This window comes from Ictalurus punctatus, chromosome 2 (genome assembly GCF_001660625.3).
Source record: "Ictalurus punctatus breed USDA103 chromosome 2, Coco_2.0, whole genome shotgun sequence".
NCBI lineage: Eukaryota > Metazoa > Chordata > Actinopteri > Siluriformes > Ictaluridae > Ictalurus > Ictalurus punctatus.
In genome coordinates this window covers 30,167,951-30,187,419 of record NC_030417.2, presented here as the reverse complement: position 1 = coordinate 30,187,419, position 19,469 = coordinate 30,167,951, and the positions used below count along the sequence as shown (strand labels likewise).

The 19,469-nt window shown below is 40.4% G+C and overlaps 1 protein-coding gene across 1 annotated transcript; it reads right to left on the bottom strand.

Annotated features, from left to right (window-relative positions):
• Positions 1 to 11,616: 11,616 nt before the first annotated feature.
• On the bottom strand, positions 11,617 to 18,460 carry tmem150b (transmembrane protein 150B). Its single transcript, XM_017459547.3, has 7 exons — positions 18,357 to 18,460; positions 15,739 to 15,822; positions 15,577 to 15,636; positions 15,419 to 15,486; positions 15,097 to 15,224; positions 14,838 to 15,015; positions 11,617 to 14,461 (listed from the first exon to the last, which is right to left on the bottom strand). Exons 2-7 carry the CDS (start codon positions 15,801 to 15,803, stop codon positions 14,292 to 14,294), a joined length of 669 nt encoding a protein of 222 aa, XP_017315036.1. The 5' UTR covers positions 15,804 to 15,822; positions 18,357 to 18,460; the 3' UTR covers positions 11,617 to 14,291.
• Positions 18,461 to 19,469: the final 1,009 nt, after the last annotated feature.

Below are 19,469 nucleotides of genomic sequence, written 5' to 3'. Positions count from 1 at the left end.
GAGAGGAGTGGAGAAGAGAGGAGTGGAGAAGAGAGGAGTGGAGAGGAGAGGAGTGGAGAAGAGAGGAGAGGAGTGGAGAAGAGAGGAGAAGAGAAGTGAGGAGAAGAGAGGAGAGGAGAAGATGAATGAGAGAAGAGGTGAGGAAAGAGGAGAGGAGCGACTGGGATGGAGAGGAGAGGAATGAGAGGAAAGAAGAGAGAAGGGGAATGAGAGGAAAGCAGAAGGGAGGAGAGGAAAGGAGAGGAGAGCAATGAGAGGAGAGGAGAGGAAAGGAGAGGAATGAGAGGAGAGGAGAGGAAAGGAGAGGAATGAGATGAGAGGAGAGGAATGAGAGGAGAGGAATGAGAGGAGAGGAGAGGAGAGGAAAGGAGAGGAGATGAGAGGAAAGGAGAGGAATGAAAGGAGAGGAGAGGAAAGGAATGAGAGGAGAGGAATGAGAGGAGAGGAGAGGAATGAGAGGAGATGAGAGGAGAGGAGAGGAAGGAGAGGAGAGGAATGGAGAGGAGATGAGAGGAAAGGAGAGGAATGAGAGGAGAGGAGAGGAATGAGAGGAGAGGAGAGGAGAGGAAAGGAGAGGAATGAGAGGAGAGGAGAGGAATGAGAGGAGAGGAGAGGAGAGGAATGAGAGGAGAGGAGAGGAGAGGAGAGGAAAGGAGAGGAATGAGAGGAGAGGAGAGGAATGAGAGGAGAGGAGAGGAGAGGAAAGGAGAGGAATGAGAGGAGAGGAGAGCAACGAGAGGAGAGGTTTCTCTCTGTTTTCTTTAGATGGAGAAGAGTGGAGGATGGCTGATGTCAGTTCTGTCTTGGTCCAGAAGATGTCAGGTCTGCACGTGTGAGACGGACTGCTGGGAGAAACCAGATTTTCAGGGCTGCATTTCTGCAGCATGATTTATTATTTATTTCAGTGTGTGTAGGATTTAGTATTACAATAAGTAATATTCTCCCAAAGCGAGAGTTGTGTCCGGATGCTCGGCAAAAAATCGGACTTGTTCCAGGTGGGGGTTGGTCTCCGCCAGGGCTGCACTTTGTCACCAATTCTGTTTGTGATATTCATGGACAGGATATCGAGGCATAGTCGTGGTGGGTAGGGGTTGCGGTTTGGTGACCTGAGGATCTCATCGCTGCTTTTTGCAGATGATGTGGTCCTGATGGCATCATCGGTCCGTGACCTCCAGCACTTACTGGATCGGTTTGCAGCCGAGTGCGAAGCGACTGGGATGAGGATTAGCACCTCTTAATCTGAGGCCATGGCTCTCAGCAGGGAACTGATGGAGTGCCTACTTCGGGTAAGGAAGGAGAACTTAACCCAAGTGAAGGAGTTCAAGTACCTTGGGGTCTTGTTCACGAGTGAGGGGACATTGGAGCAGGAGATTGGCTGGAGAATCGGAACAACGGGAGCGGTATTGCAATCGCTTTACCGCACCGTTGTGACGAAAAGAGAGCTGAGCCGGAAGGCAAAACTCTCGATCTACTGGACAATTTTCGTTCCTACACTCACCTATGGTCATGAAGGTTGGGTAGTGACCGAAAGAACTAGATCGCGGGTACAAGTGGCCGAAATGGGTTTTCTCAGGAGGGTGGCTGGCTTCTCCAATAGAGATAGGGTGAGAAGCTCGGCTATTCGAGAGGAACTCAGAGTAGAGCCGCTGCTCCTTTGCGTTGATAGGAGCCAGTTGAGGTGGTTCGGGCACCTGGTAAGGATGCCCCGTGGGCGCCTCCCTAGGGAGGTGTTCCAGGCACGTCCAGCTGGGAGGAGACCTCGGGGAAGACTCAGGACTAGGTTGAGAGTATCATTTCCACACTGGCCTGGGAACGCCTCGGGATCCCCCAGTCAGAGCTGGTTAATGTGGCTCGGGAAAGGGAAGTTTGGGGTCCCTTGCTGGAGCTGCAACCCCCGCGACCTGACTACGGATAATCGGTTGAGGATGGATGGATGGATGGATAAGTATTATTCAGAAAAGTAATAAACAAACCATTCCCTACCATTGACCACTGAAACTGTCTATTTCCATGAAAATGTAGTCAGTAAAAAGTTATAAACGCCGGTATCAATATTCCCAGATCCCACTTGTAATTCTTAGTCAAACGCTCGCAACTAAAAGGTCAAGAATTTTATTTTTTACGTGATTTAAAAATATATTTTTTTTACAATAATTCTGTCAGTATGTTCAGATATTAAATGCTGAAATAGTCCTGCGTGTCAGTGCTTCATAACAATCAAAGGTAAAGCTGTAATTTTTCCAACATGGAAAAGTGTTACAGAACAAAGAAGACCATGTTGTGTTTTATTCCTTACTTAACTAAGACGAAGATATGTTTAGAGCTTTAAAATACATCTCACGTTTGTGCAAACTCATTGTCCTTTTTTTTAAACAGTAGACGGAACAAGACGGTTCAATGCAACACGTATGCAGTGGAGTGTGAAACCACGATATTGGGTTTTTTATAAAAGCGCAGTGATCTGGCACAGATGTTCTATGTCTGGACGTCTGGCTTCTAAAACTGACTGCAGGTCTAAAATGTCACTATGCTTAAATAACAGAAATGTTGTAGGCTACATTTTGCCCCCAAGTCTGTCCTCCACCAGGGTTCTTTAAGGCCTCTGGACAGAAGAAAGGTCAGAGCATTCAAAGAAAAAGGTCTTGCCACTGATTCTGGCGTCATGTAAAGGTTAGCATGCAAAATAGCAAAACCTTCCTATAGACCTTATCTTCAAACGCTACAGTCCTTTTATACTGGACCAGATCTGCAATAATTATAATATTATAACTCGAACAAAAATATTATTTATCAAACTATGAAGAGCACAAAGCTGCTTAGTGGATATGGAAGAAGTTGTTTGCACTTAAGGCAAAGATGGACATGCTAGCTATTATAATGTATTTATACCATAGTGAATCTGATTGGTCAGAAGGTGTGGATAAATATATTATTAATCTATAAGCGCTATAAGTTTTCCAACACCAGAGAGTTGTCAGGATGAAGGATTTCTCAGTAACATGAATAGCTGAATATTTTCTGCTAACGGGAAGTAACAATATTGTGGAATGCTTTGTGGACAATCCACAACATTGAATATAACTATAAATCTGACTTTTATAACTATACAATAAAAAAAAAAATGATGAGTGTTGACAAATTTTTGAGGTATAAGAGGAATAAAATACTTTTAAATGTGCTGTTATTGTAAAATAATCAACTTTGTGGAGATAATGGCATCACACCCCCTTGTCACTGATTATTTTCCTATAACATGCTTATATTATGTTTCATTTATAGTTTTATTCCTATATATTCAGAAGGGTTGACTTTTGAATGCAAACTTCTGACCTGATGTACATTTACAACCGCGTGCAAAAGTTTGCATACTCTAAGCACTAAATGACACATGTGTTGGGTTTCACATTGTTCCTTCATTGATGCTTGTACTGTACAGTATAGTATAGCATATGGAAAATTCATCATGTGCAAAAATGTCAAAAGACTTAATAAAGTGCAAATCTAAAACACCCTGTGTTTACCACTAAGCAAGATTACGTTTAATCCAGGAAGGGTTTGATCATCTGCATAGCTCCTCCATCCTGAGTGTGAGAAAGTGTTTAACTTTAGATGTTCAAAAGGAGGAAAACTCTCCAAGATACACCCAGATGTCTATAGTGGGTAATTACTGTTTATCCTGTATCCACACAGCAGCAGCAGCAGCAGGGAGACACGGAAAACAGAAAATATGGTAAATCGCTATTGTCACTGCTAAATATCTATTAGTTCAGATGAAAAGGAACTGTGTATAGTGCAGTAGTAGAGAAATATAAGCAACATTTTGATGCAGTGCCGGAAGGTGCTTTGTTACAGAATGTGTTCTCAAGTATGAAAGTACAGGTTACACATTACAAAGAGCTGTACGATGCAGGACTTCTCTCTGGAGCTACAGATTTTGTTGGTGTAAAAGTACCTTGCATGTTTTGATGGTCTGTGTGTGAGAGAAAGATTGTGGGAAAGTTTTTTTTTTCTTTTTTTCTCCTTTTTATTAATGTCTTAGGTTTGTTATTTCACATGTTCCACTCCTGTTACACTCAGGTTTGATGTATTGTGAAGTGTATTTGAGTCCAACACTATTGCTGCATTCGCCGTACCAAAGAAATGGGAAATGGGAAATTATTTCCAACCTCTGTGCATTTGAGCAACAAAGTAGGTGGAAAAAAATATGTACGCATCCATATTCGTCTTCGCACGGTGGCTTAGTGATTAGCATGTTCGCCTCACACCTCCAGAGTCGGGGGTTCGATTCCCACCGTGGCCCTGTGTGTGTGGAGTTTTCATGTTCTCCCAGTGCTGCGGGGGTTTCCTCTGGGTACACCGTTTCCTCCCTCAGTCCAAAGACATGCATGGTAGGCATGTCCAAAGTGTCTGTATGTATGAATGGGTGTGTGAGCGTGTATATGATTGTGCCCTGCGATGGATTGGCACCCTGTCCAGGTGTACCCCGCCTTGTGCCCGATGCTTCCTGGGATAGGCTCCAGGTTCCCCGTGACAGAAGGATAAGCGGTATAGAATATGGATGGATGGATATTTGTCTTATATTAGCAACAATCTAGCCAGCTAACTATGATGAGTGATGTATATTTTCCTCCACAAAACAGAGAACTGTAGTCAGTGTTATAGATTTAACAAGTGAATATGTCTGTATGTTAATTGATTACTTTATAACATTATATGGACAAAGTTTGTGGACACCTGATAAAGAACACTCTTATTGTACTTGAGAACATCCCATTCCAGATATAGTCACCCTTTGCTGTTATAAAAACCCTCCACTCTTCTGGGAAGGCTTTAGATTAGATTTTGGAGCGTGTCTGTGGGGATTCGTGACGTTGAGCCACAAGAGCATTAGTGAGATCAGGCAGTGATGTTGGGTGAGGAGCTCTGGAGTGCAGTCGACATTCCAGTGTACACTCTAAAGGCATTCAGTGGGGTTGAAGTCAGGAGTCGGTGCAGGACACTCGAGTTCTTCCAGTCCAACCTTGGCAAACCATGTCTTCATGGAGCTCGCTTTGTGCACAGGAGCACTGTCATGCTGTCATGCTGGAACAGGTTTGGGCCTCTAAGTTCCAGTGAAGGGAAATTGTAATACTACAGCATACAAATAAATTCCATTGTGTGCTTTCAGCTTCGTGGTAACTGTTTGAGGAAGAACCACATATGGGTGTGACTGTCAGTATCCACAAACTTTTGGTCATGTAGTGTGTATACAGCATAACTCAATTAAAGATAAGAAGGACTTTGTTTAATGCTAATGCTCTGTGCAGCCATGTTGATTTAATGTAATTTTCTGAACTTGGAAGAGTTGAGGGACCATCTTGAATTCCTGAGAAGGAATTTCAAATTGAGGGAGATTTTTCTATGGATTTTCCTAGTTGGAGGTCAGGAATTAAGAGTTATGGTTACAGCATAATCCCCCTCCCCTCTCTCTCGCTCTCTCTCTCTCTTCAGTCATCAGTCTTTAACAAGAGTCTATTTTGCATTGTTCCAAATTGGACACAAAATTGGGCCACAGCCAGAAATACTAGAGGCAATTTATATATACAGGGTGGACAAATAATAAATGCCTTAATACAGGCTAAAAGTGACAACTAATCTTATGATCACAATCCTCTTTTAACAAAGTTTCTGATGTCCACCACAAGTCCTTGTGCTTGTCCTTGAAAGAGATTTGCTCACCCCTGTGCAAGTATGTGTGCGTGAGAGTCTTTGTAAGCTCATGGGCATGTGATGGATGTGTGATAGCACAACTATCTGTACCTAATTCTAAATGTTGATAAGCATCTCCATAAGTACTGTGCAGATAACAATCTGAATCAATGGCTGCTCTGTCCAGTTTTCCTCAGTCCTATTCTCTGTCTCTATCCTCTTCCTCTGTCTGTCCTACCTACACTGTCTTTCATTCTTTGTCTGCCCTCTGTGCCCAGCATGCTCCTGCGGTCTATGCATTTGACCCTCAAAAAAGTCCCCACCTCCCTTCATGTCTATCTCGAAGAATACCACAGTGTCCCCATCCTCCCTCTCTGTCTGCATGCTCTCTCTCTCCCTCTCTCTCTCTCTCTCTGTGTGTGTGTGTGTGTGTGTGTGTGTGTGTGTGTGTGTGTGTGTGTGTGTGTGTGTGTGTGTGTGTGTGTGTTCAGAGCCAGACCTTCTCCGCTGGCACTAACGTATCCGACAGTATTTCTGTGTGGCCACTACAATTATTTCATCAGGACTTGTATCATAAGGAAGCGCATTTGTGCATGTGCATTTGTGTGGGAGTGTGTGTGTGCTTTGGAATGTGGTGAACTTGGCATTTTGCAGCTAAAGGGCAACTTTCCACAGATGCGCCAGCACTGGAGGATGAGATCATTACTGGTGATGCCTACTCACTGCGCCCAGCAACACGACTTTCACGCCCTCGCTGTGTCTCTTTGCTCCTATCTCTCTCTTACTCTTGTCAGTTTATAAACTGTAAATCTCCGAAGTTCACTGTTGTCTGTATGTTTTTCCACCACGTGGACTATACACGCCTAAAGATCTCTCTCTAACTTCTGGACGCTCGCTCGGACAATTTCCCTGTCTTCAGGATTTTGGCAGTGTGAAGATAAGCACCAGAGCCCGTTTGCTTTGCAGATAGCCTGGTCAATTTATTGTTAGCCTGCAGGAGCTACCCAGTGGATAAGAATAATTTGAATTAGAGCAGGACACGAAGCTGAGATTAAAGTTTGGGTTAAAGCTACAATGACTGCAAGAACGGTTGTCCTTTTAAAACAAAGGGAAGGGAATTATAAGAAGCCCTGGGCCTTACATAAGATACGCTTGACGTCTCGGTCTACTTGCCAATCACAGCATTAAGTAGCTGTACAGAATGTAGTATTAAAGAGCACAAGCTTTATGGTCATTTTCCAAAAGTGATTTGCTACCTTGGCTGTGTTTGTATGCAAACATTTGCATAGGTTTGGAATGAACTGTAAACTTAATGTACTCTTAATACTCTTAAAATGGGCATTGGTGGATCAATTGATTAGAAGGTTGGGGGTTCAAGGCCCAGCACCGCAAATCTGCCACTGTTGGACCCCTGAGCAAGGCCCTTAACCCTATCTGCTCCAGGGGCGCCATATCATGGCTGGCCCTACGCTCTGACCCCGACCTTCTAACAAGCAAAAAAGTATTTCCCTGTGCTGTAATGTATATGTGACAAATATATACATTACTTCTTAACTCTATTCCTTCTTTTACATGAATGCATCCAAACCACGAGTGTGATGATAGTTCACCATACTTTAACATGTTTTAAATGTCAGTCTCAGCAGAATGTCCTTGCAAGAAGACATCATGCGTTCCTTCCTTCATCTTCAGTAGCTGCATTATTCTGCTCAGGGTTGCGCTGGATCCAGATCCTATCCCAGGAACACTGGGCATGAGGAGGGAATACACCCTGTATGGGACACCAAGCCATCTATGCACACACACATTCATGCACTCATTCACACACTAGGGGCACTTTAGAGTAGCCAGTACATCTACTGGCATGTTTTTGGATGGTGGGAGGAAACCGGAAAACCCAGAGGAAACATTCTGAATGTGAAAGGAGTTGGATTCAAACATTTACTTGGCAACCTTTCTTCTATTCAGGAGCACCGGTAGGAATTTTAGCTTAATATCTCGCTGCAACACCTCCATGCAGAGGTCCCTTGTGTCCGCCGTCTTATTTTGGATCCTTGAAACCCATCTCCACCTTCACAAATCCGCCAGATCCGCTTGCGTTTCAAAATCCTGTAGTAGTGCCAATAGATTTGTCTCTCCATTTACTCATGACTCCCTGACTATTTAGACAAATCTACATTACTGCGCTTGTTCTGGCCCAGTCGATATTTGGCCTTTATTGAAACATTCGCTCAGCTTTTCTGAGCTTTTCTAAAAAGAAAATAAACACAGCAAGTTAAAACTCAAAAGGCAAGTGTCCAGCAGGCAGATTAAAAGGGATCATAAAAGGACATTTAAATAGCAGTAGAAGATTCCCACGACATTCCAGCATGCCTCGTTCCCTCAGCTCCTCATTCTCTAACTGTTTCTCTATTTTATGGAAACTCTTTTTTTTTTTTTTTATAGTTTATTATTTAGTTTACATTTATTTAGAAATAGCAGTTATTAAACATATATCTTAAAGATGTGGTAACCATATATTTCCCTGTAGGCAGCATTAAACAGAAATCATGAGGAATTTTTATTCTGTAACATATTTCCATGTGAAACAGGCACAGTCTTTTGGATTCACAAGGGGCATAGGAGATAGGGAGGGAAAACATGACGTGAAATTTACATTTATAGCTTTTTGGAGAAGCACATATCCAGATTAACTTTGTAGTCTCCATCAAAAATATATTCAAAATAGTACCAATACAGTCCTCTCAGGCCAATTCACTTTTTTTTTTGGTGTAAACTGAAGACAATTGTGTTTGAGATCAAAAGATGAATACGAGAAGAGAGTTTAGAATTTCAGCTTTTATTTCCTGGTATTTACATGTAGATGTGTTAAACAACATATAACATAGCTATGTGACAGACAGCTGTTTTCTTGTTACCCAGGTGTGTCCTGTTAGATTGATTGATTAAACAATAAATAGCTCTGAAAATCTACTCTTGGTTTTCTCCTTTATCCTGTTCTAAAGGATAACCCTACATGCAGATCCGAGAGCTGTCTATGGGAGAAAAGCAAACCATTCTGAATCTGAGAAAAGAGGGAAAAGCAATCAGAGGCATTGCACAAACATTGAGTATAGCCAATATAACAATTTGGAATGTCCTGAAAAAGAAAGAAACCACTGTTGTACTGAGCAACAGACACCGAATGGGTCGGCCAAAAAAAAAAACAACAGCTGATGACAAACATTGTGAGAGCTGTGAAGAAAAACCCCAAAACAACAGTCAATGACATCACCAACAACCTCCAAAGGGTAGGGGTGAAGGTCTCACAATCCACCATTCGAAGAAGACTTCGAGATCAGAAATATCGAGGCCATACAACAAAATGCAAACCACTAATCAACAGTAAGAATTGGAAAACCAGATTGGAATTCACTAAGAAACACAGAGATGAGCCACAAAAGTTGGCTGCTTCTTGAATGGGCTCACTCATCTTTATTATTGATGTAACTCGTGATGGTACCAAATTAATAGGAAGGAACTTTATCATGCAGCAAGACAATGACCCAAAACACTCAAGAAAGAACTTTATCAGTGGGGGAAAAGTGGAAGGTTTTAGACAGGTAGGTCTTCTGTGTTCGTTTAAAGACTCTACGGACAGCCAGGGGAAGTTCATTTCACCAACTGCGTGCCAGGACAGAAGAGGTCCTTATGTCTTCCTTATATCTTGCGTGATGGTGGGTCGACTTGAGCTGTGATAGAGGCTCCAAGAGAATGTACAAAGAGCCAGGAGGTAACACTGTAAAGTTTCATATCTGACTGTCTGCTCCCGCCTGTAGGAGAGTAAACTGCCTACTCTGGCGACTTTGGTATTGAGCCCCAGAGAATACCAATCCCAACACCAGAGGACAAACCCGTGCTGCATTTTCCATTAGTATAACCACTCTGACTAATTTGTGTCCAAACCTGTGCCCATAAATGTCATGGCGAATAAAACTAACAGCTTCTTTATAGATTTTAAAATGTTGTATGTTGTGAAATCACTACAAACTTTTATACCAGAAAAGAAGGCCCATCTTTCCGAGCATTGTGTTGCTGTATCTCCTTTAAAATGTTAAAGATCGCTGAACTAAAAACAAACAACATTAAGACGTGAAAACATTAGCCTGTTTGTTCTGTAATGTAAATAAAATAAATTCCTATACGTTCATGTCCACATGTGGTTCTGCCTCACTTGTTTTAGTAAAGGCTGCTATTTTTGAGGCTATTTTCCTCACCAAAAAGTCGTGCATGTTTTTTAAAACATGATATACTATATGGACACATCATTCTGATAGTTAGTAGTTGCATGCTATAGTAGATGTTTAATGTAAAATGTTAATGTAAATATCGTTCCATAAAAACATAGGCTATACACATCTGCTGTCTGTCTGACTGATGCGAACATTTTGCCATATTTTAGAGAGTTAGAAATTTGGATAACAGATCAAAGCAACCAGAGTAAATTGCACTTAGGTAGGAAAGAGTGTGTGTATGTGTGTGCATGGTCCACTGTGATGGACGGGTGTACCATACATGTGGTGTATTCCTGCTTCATTCCAAGTGTTCTTGGGATAAGCTCTGGATCCACAGTGACATTGACAAGGATAAAGTGCTTACTGAAAGTGAGTGAGTGAGTGAGTGAACAAGTCCCCTGTTGCCTTTACGCAACAAACAATGAACATGCACTCTTTCAATGCTTTACTTACACAGGTAGATGTCGACCTACTATGGAATTACTGTGTGACGCAGCTCCACAGGTGCCCATAGGATTACTGCTCTTCCTTCAGCCGTGCCACAACCAAAACCATACAGGCCTCCCCAGTGAATAAGGCTGTAGCAAGCCCCACTGGCACCATTAATGCATGCTCAGTGCCACTCAGCAAACGTACCACTCAGGCATGTTTGCCAGACCTTCCAGAACTCTATCACTATTAAACTTCAAAGTGCACTATCTGCAGGCTCAGAGTGGCAGAGTGCTTTAGGTTTCACCCTGTGATGAGAGTGTTAACTATGCCAAAGTTGTCCAAGAAAACATAACTACAATTTATTGTGCACAAACATCACTATTTATGAGTAAATAGCTCCACCTAGCGGTCAACATTGCATCCAATATATCCTAAACTTTCATCACTGAAGTTCTTGTACAGAAGATATTATTGCTGCTTTTTGGTACGATTTCCAGTGATGGTGATACGTTCCTAGTTTGGAACCATTTATTTTCACGTTCTGACTTAAATAAATAAATAAATAAATAAATAAATAAATAAGCATAACTTCTACAAAAAAATGGGAATGGGAAAAAATTGGAACTATGGAATTATGACTAGATATCAAAATATTATGATGATATATAATATGATTCATGTGAATTTAAATTTATATCAAATTTATAATATAAAATTATTGTATTGTTGTATATGTATGTATATAATGCATTGGAGATTTTAATCTATAATGTTAAAATATACAGCTATTAATATCCTTTAAAGATTGTTCCGAAGTTTTCTTCAGAACAAAGCAAACGTTGAAACAAACTGGTTAGCTACAAGGCTTATCTAGCTAACCAATAAAGGAGGCTTAATACCCTGCACTTTAGCATTTTGCTAACTGTGATAATCATCATACATATGTCTAAAAATAGATTATTTGGGATTCATAAAATAGCTTCATAAGTTTCATAAAATAGCAGAAAAGACTATATTGAAAAATAATAATAAACACACCAATTTCGTTTGGTGTAAGTCATAATCCAAACTACTTCTAACCTACAATTTATAACAGTGAGAATTTAAAAGCTGTACCTTCTACCTGAGTCTGATACTTGTACAGAGTGATATACAGTAGCATATGTACACACACACACACACACACACACACACACACACACACACACACACACACACACACACACACACATGCACACACACACATGCACAAACGCACACACATCAATACTGAGATGCTGAATAACTTCAGAGTCTGAATGAACCTCTGAATCTCCGTAGGGAGAATAAATAGTATATCGTTTGACGAATGGGAAATGTCCTCCAAATCAAATCATCTTCCCAGGAACAAGTTTAAAGGAAAGGAAGTTGAAAGTAAATACAATTAACCACTGTAATTACCAACATTTATATGCCACCACTATTAAGCTCTTAGCTGTATGCCACTGAAAGACAGCTCATTGCCAGTATAGTGAAGGAATCCCTGCAAATAAAAATGAGCTCGTATTTAAGATTCCATTTGACCAATACTCATGTAATCATGATTAATGCCAATTCTTTTTATTAGAGTGATGATGACCTGTTACCCGAGGGTTATAGTGGCACATCCCAGTGAGCTGAAACTACCACTGATGGATCACCATGTGCTGGAAATATCTTGCAATTTCAAATGCGAAAACCAGAAATTTGAGCTTTTAAACAAGAGGATGTGGCTGTATCTCTGTAACTGTGTTGCATACTGACTTTAGAAAAATACCTCAAACTGGCAGCTGTATAAATTCTCCAGAACAGAACTGACTGAAGCACCATAACACTGTTCAGTTCTCAAGCACTGCTGAGCTGTGAAAAGTACAGCACAAAGATCATGGGTTCTTATTAACAGATGTTTCAGTTAAAAGTTATCAAATTTTCTATTTCTATAGAGTAAAAATCCATCCATCCAACTTTCGTAACGCTTATCCTACACAGGGTTATGGAGAGCCTGGGAACCAAACGAACTCATGGGAACTCGAGGCATGAGGCGGGGGACACCTTGGATGGGGTGCCTATCCATCAGAGGGCACAGTCGCACACCCGTTTACACATTACAAAGAATTTGGAAATGTCAATCAGGCTACAACGCATGTCTTTGGAGTGGGGGAGGAAACCAGAGTATCGGTTAATGGCCTGAAAGGAAGATACGGGATGCTTATTATAAACCCTTAATTATATATTTTAAAAGCCAAGCTACTGTCATTTTTATAGTAGCTATTGAATAATATGCTTTAGGATCCATCTATTTTCCATACTGCTTATCCTACCTAGGGTCGAGGGGGAGCCTGGAGCCTATCCCAGGGAACTTGGGGCACAAGGAGGGGCACACCCTGGATGGAGTGCCAACTCATGGCAGGGCGGTCAACTATGGTCACACACTACGGAATATTTGGAAATGCCAATCAGCCTACAACCCATGTCTTAGGACTGGGGGAAGAAACCAGCATGCCCACGAAGGAAACCCACGAAGCATATGGACAACCATGGCAGTGGTAGCTCAGTGGTTAAGATGATGGACTACTGATAAAAAGGTCATGAACTCAAAATCCCAATCCTGCCAGACTACAACTGTTGGGCCCTTGAGCAAGAACCTTAATCCTCAACTGCTCATTTGTATAAATGAGATAAATATAAGTCACACTGGATAAGGGCGTTTGCCAAATGGCGTAAATGTAAAGGAGAACATGCAAGCTCCACACACACAGGGCGGAGGTGGGATTCGAAACCCTAACCCTGGAGGTGTTAGCTGATTAACTAAATACTACACGAAGAATTGAAAGGTAGAAGACTAAAGTTTGAATATTAATTAAAACAATATTATAATAAATCAGAATGGGCTTTCCAACATACAAAAATATTTTAATAGCAATGATAAAGTCATTTTTAAGAATTCAACTAAAGTATGTTGTGTAAACTGCATTGGTGATCATGTGAGTTTAAGGTTTTTGATAATCCATGCTTGTGCAATAAAAGTTTAATGCTAAGCACAGCAAGCACCTGACCAATGAGGACATGTATTTTCATTTATTATTTTATATTATTATTATTATTATTATTATTATTAAATATATCAGTGATAGCAAAGTCATTAATACATGTGAGCAGCTAGACTTATGAATCAGTCAAAGCTGAAAAGTTTATAAACTTTATAAATTAGGCATTAATAAAACTTGACACCAAAGTTCTCATATTCTATAACATTAGGTCCATATTAGCAACATAACCCAATACAATACAATATTATTATCTTTACAACCATACTGCAGGTTAAACTCTCACTTGGCAACAAGTGTGTATATGTTGGTTAAAGAGCACCTATTATGGTTTTGAAACGTGCCTAATTTTGTTTTAAAGGTCTCATACAATAGATTTACATGCATCCGAGTTCAAAAAACACTTTAATGTGCACATAATTTAAACTGCAGCATTACCTTTGTTTCCCAGTGTCACAAACAGTGTCACAAACGACTCGGTCAATGAAGGATTCATTCTGCTTTCTGAGAGCATACTCTGCTCTGATTAGTTAGATGTCCCAATCTGTTGTGATTGGTCTACAGCAGTCAGCAAGCATCCAATGAAAACCAGAGGCGGGGCTTTTTGTTAAAAACCTGTGTAGTTTTGTACAGGAAGTAAATATGGAATTACTAACAACTCGATTCAGCTGTTCAGAATAAGTTCCTTCTTTTGGGAGTCACTGACTCTGTTTGTCGTGCGATTTGATTTTTGAATCTTTGCAGAGTTTTAACATTCACAAACAGCTGTAACACAGTAATATCTGAAAAACCATAATAGGTGCACTTTAAGTGTTCTGTCAGTGCCACCGTGTTACTCAAGGCTACTTGTGCTGAGCTTCTCATTCTGTACATGTAGTTCATGGAAGTCGATGTGGCGAAACTCTGCAGAGAAAATGCCGAACAACATGAAGAAGCACATGACCAAAGCCCACTCACACATGGCAGCTGCAGATCGGTAGCCTGTATTATGGAGCACAGACACTGTGGGACAGGGATTAAGGTTCAACACAGGGAGTTTGAGTGTGTGTGTGTGTGTGTGTGTGTGTGTGTGTGTGTGTGTGTGTGTGTCAGAATGGACTGACTCATTTTGCACAAACTTATGATCCACTTCTTCAGTGGGACAGACAGAAACAATACAGAGAACATGACTATGTTTGTCTGCAATTTGATTATATAATCTAATCATGTTACTGTTTCTGAGGCAAAATCTATGCCATGACATGCATCCTAAAGTTGATTAATGATGCATGATCATTTCATTAGGAGCAAGTCAATTCTCTCTAAAAACACGAACCTCTAACTGGCACAATATAAATCAGCTTTCCACTGTTATTTGTGATGACAGTTTGAAGGATACTGGCAAAAACCAAACAAGTGCAAAGACTGCAGCAAAGAATCCGTGCAGGCCCTGCCCACTTCTTGTCCTGTGATGGTTTTGCACGATAAGTGAGCCACACTTGAAGCCAGAAGTATGCCAGACCCACAAAAAATGCCAGGAACGCGCCCAACAAGTGAGCGCCCATCACCACTGTTTGCTAAGAAAGTGAAAAGCAAACTTTTAAGCAAACAAGTGGGTCGGTGGGTTTTAAGCAAACAAGTGGGCTGGTGGGTTATACCTGAAAGTTTCCCAGGATGGAGATTCCTATAGATGAAATGAACCCCAGAACCAGACTGGCTGTGTTCACACGTGATGCACAGTTCAAATCCCTCACCTGCTGGAACCTTATAATCACAATCCACAGAGCTACAGAGAGAGAGAGAGAGAGAGAGAGAGAGAGAGAGAGAGAGAGAGAGAGAGAGAGAGAGAAAGAAAGAAAGTGAAAGAAAGAGAGAGAGAAACAGAGTGAAAGAGAGAGAGAGAATGAATGAATGAATGAATGAATGAAAGTGGGTGAGAGATAGTGAGAAAGACAGAGAGTAAGAGAGAGGAGCACTCACCTAGCACAGAACAGATGTTGCATATCTGGGAGAAGAGACAGCTCTGAGGGTTATATGTGCCGCATGTGCTGAGAAAAATAATAACAGTCACATTACCATTTACTAAACTTCTAGAAGACTTGACTTGGCTTATATCAAATAATAATCAATACGCACACCTGATGTATGGGAACTCGACTGTCAGATTCACGGTCTCATTAGACACAGCTAAACCAAACCTGGCGTGTAAAACACAAACCCACAGTCAGGAAGTGATAAAAACAGAGTGCACTACATTCATAGTAATGGAAAAAAGAGAGAAGCAGAAAACAGATACATACACAGTCCAAATGCCTAGAGTGCCAAACACTGCCAGGATAACAGGAAGTAGTGCCCACGTCCACATGATGGACCAATCAGATTGCCTGTTGACATGACATGTGACACATGTAACAGTCTCTTATTTCATGTCATAGTTATCCTCTTGTTTATACTTTCTCATGACTATGACAAATGCTGATGAATGTCTCACATCTAAAACAGTTCAATCATACGTCATGTGATTTGCCTGTAATGTAAACAGCAAGAAAGCAAACAAGAAAACAAAAAAGCTAATGAGATAAATGAAGAAGTAGATCAACAAGACTGCTGAGGATAAGCAAACAATATTAAACAGGTATGCTCCACCTCAGACATGGCCATGGGAGCTCAGCAGTTCTGCCCATGTGACTATCAAGGTTGTGTGTTAGTGATGTGTCGTTTGGGTATGAGTCGACTCTTTGAGTCAACTCTTAGGTGAACACTGTGAGCGGTCTCACAATAGATGCTTTCATGGATAAATACAGTGCTAATGTGACTGAAATGCCTCCAGTGGATTTTAACGTTATCTGATTTATTTGGCACAAAATAACGATTTTGAGTTCTAGTGAGAATGTTGAATTTCATCTGTGTGATCAGCAGGTAAAAATTCTTCTGTCTGACAGTGCAGTATATAACACAATGCAAAGTATAATGTTATATTGTTAACCAGAATGTTGAGTAAGATTTTATTGAACAATTAATGCCATGGATAGTCAAAGACTTTGGCCAGTTTTGGGGGGAAAACTTCAAAGAGCCATGTGGGCACCAAAAGAGTCAGCTCTTGTTGGCATTGACTCACTGAATACAGCCAGAATTCCCATCATTTCAAATCCCAGGTGTTCCAGAGAGCTGATGTTGGGACCTTTTGAGGCAAAGGCCCTTAAACCTCATCTGTTCATCTAAATCATTTGATTTTATTCTGCTGTTTTTAATGTGAATGAAACTTGTAGTAGGCAAGATGAAATTCATTGAGAGTTCCATTATGTTTATTTACTATTTTCTATGAATATTTTTAACCGGCATTTTTTCATTGGCTGAGCCTTATTAGGGTATGGTCACACCAACATGCTTGGTAGGAAAAGAAAAGGGGAGGAGGAGACCATTTTTTGAGGGAAAAAAAGAGCATTAGTTTTTAGGTGGCTGAAAAAAGGGCCAAGGGGAAGGGGAAAAAGGCAGCTCCTGCCATGCAGCTAGTGTCCTCTTTCAGCCATTATGCACTCAAACAGCTTAAGGCTAAAGCACTTAGGGAAATGAAGAGCAACTAAGAAAATCTGTGGATCAACAGACGCATTGTGCTCTAATGGAACTAAATCTGGAATGTTTGGGGCTCTTTTGTTTACAAGAAACAGGAAGCTCAAGCCTTTTTTGACATGCAGGAGAAGTTTTGGTGAGAGGACTCTTTTTTTGTGACATTATCTTTTTCTAGTTTAAGTTTGAGAACTTTTTTTTTTTAACTTCTGGGAAATTGATAGAGGACTTAATCAAAAATAGTAAATCTGTCTTTTTAGTGAAAATTTTTGTCTTTATATGCTGAATTTCTACCCTGGCTTTTGCTGTTTAATGTTTGAGCATTCAGCTTTATTATGAGGAAAATCTTTGTCGAGTAATATTAAAATTAATGTGATAAAGACATCCTGCCTTCAGTTACTATAGGCTGCGTCTTTGTAAATATTTGTCTATAATTCCATTTGATTTATAACCACTGTGCAGTTTGCTTTTCATATTTTGCATGTCCTAATTTAGAAAACAGAGTACATCACACACTGTTATATGTACCATGTTTGCCTGTAACTTCACAGATTATTAGATTGTATGTTACATCTAACTGGCCATAGAGTATGACAGCCATCACCAACAACAAAGTCCTTCCATCCCATACACAGTATGACCAAGAAATCAAGAGCTGATGGATTGTATTTACAAAAATACAATAATAATGCTACTATATGAAGTATCACCCATTCATGGAGTAACCAGTGCTTGAAAAATGTTACCATTCAACTAAACTGATTTTCAAAAAAATAACAATGTTATTAACGCCACAAATAAAATACTATGCATCAGTTCTTCAGTTCTCTATTAGATAAATTACCAGTGCTCTGTAAGGCTAGTAAATTATTTATTACCAGATTGCAGTATCAGTATTCACTATATTATAGCATTATACTGTAGTTCTATTTAGATCCCCAGGAATAATCTATACTCCATTTTTACCTAATCCTGTATTTTCATCAAATAAATCTATTCCACGTGTCATTTGATCACTGAACTTTTCTAGAACCCCACTCAGACCGGGCCTGAGACAACTTTCCATGAAGGACAAAAACAGTAATATAGGTATATTTAAGTTGGATAAAACATCATCATTATTATTATTATGGAAATATATGTTGCAGATTGAATGGAAAATTCTATGGCAACTTCAAAATCAATCGTGTCCCACTCTTTCTGAATTACACCCATCTTGCATATTTACTTATTTTCCTGATGCTTCTAAATGGCTGATTAACAATCCCCTTCTGATTGTATGGCTGACATGAAAGTACAGCAAAACTAACCTCAGGAAATGTATTTTTTTTTAAAAAGTATAAGCACTCACGTGGCTCTGGATTTGTGTATCTGAATGTGTCCTCGTGTTGGAGTTCTTCCTCGCTCGTTCCGAGGCTCATTTATCTATAAATTCATTATAGCTCAGTGTTTTATCAGGGAAGGCTGCACTTTGCCCTTGCTGACAGTTTTATTACCCAAGTGATATGAATAATAACTGCATTACACCAGAGACCAAATACAGCACATTTGCAGGTGTCTAAATGATGATGGTTTCCAATTTGGAGGACACGTCATTTTGGGTGTGTCTCTAACAATACAGACTAGCCTCAGTGTTTGGTAATGTGTGGAAATAAAAATAGAAATTAGGCACAGAGAGATGAACTGATGAACTTCTTCATGGCGTGATATTATTCTTGAACGCTTTAGTATGCGAACCCAATGGCAACTCTTCCTTGTTCCAACAGAAATTGCTGAACATTATTAATAAAACTAATACAACAATACTGAATCTCCTTCAAATCCAATATAGACCATTGAATGACACACATTAAAGAGTGGTTGCCTCTAGATTTGCTTTTTCACTGATTAACACGTTTACATGAGATCAGATAGATATAGAGCCATAAAAGGAGCCAGTACCCATTTAAGGAGCCAGTTACAAAAAGACTGGAAACATGGCTAAAGAGGATTTCAGCTTGCATTAATACGGTAGGCTATTATTGGCTCTTTATGCTGGACTTTGAGCAAGTGTCACTGATTTACTTCACATTTCCACAGCTAGTCAGGTTATCTCATATGCACGAAGACACTAACGTAATAAGACATGCCTAACACATTGCAATAATTCAATCATTCCTCTTCAGTACAAGTTTTACCCTGGTTAGAATCACAAGGGATCCGGAGCCTATCCCAGGAACACTGGGCATGAGGTGGGAATACACCAGTCCATCTAATGGGAACCGTTCACACACACATTCATATACTCATTCACACCTGGAGGCAATTTACTGTAGTCAATCCACCTACTGGCATGTTGTGGGAGGAAACCGGAGAACCTGGATGAAACCCACACGGACATAACAGGGGAGCTGAGAGGCGGCAAGGTTAGCTGCTGTACTACTGTGCCGTAGATGGAATGGATCTAATGGATGTAACAGACTTA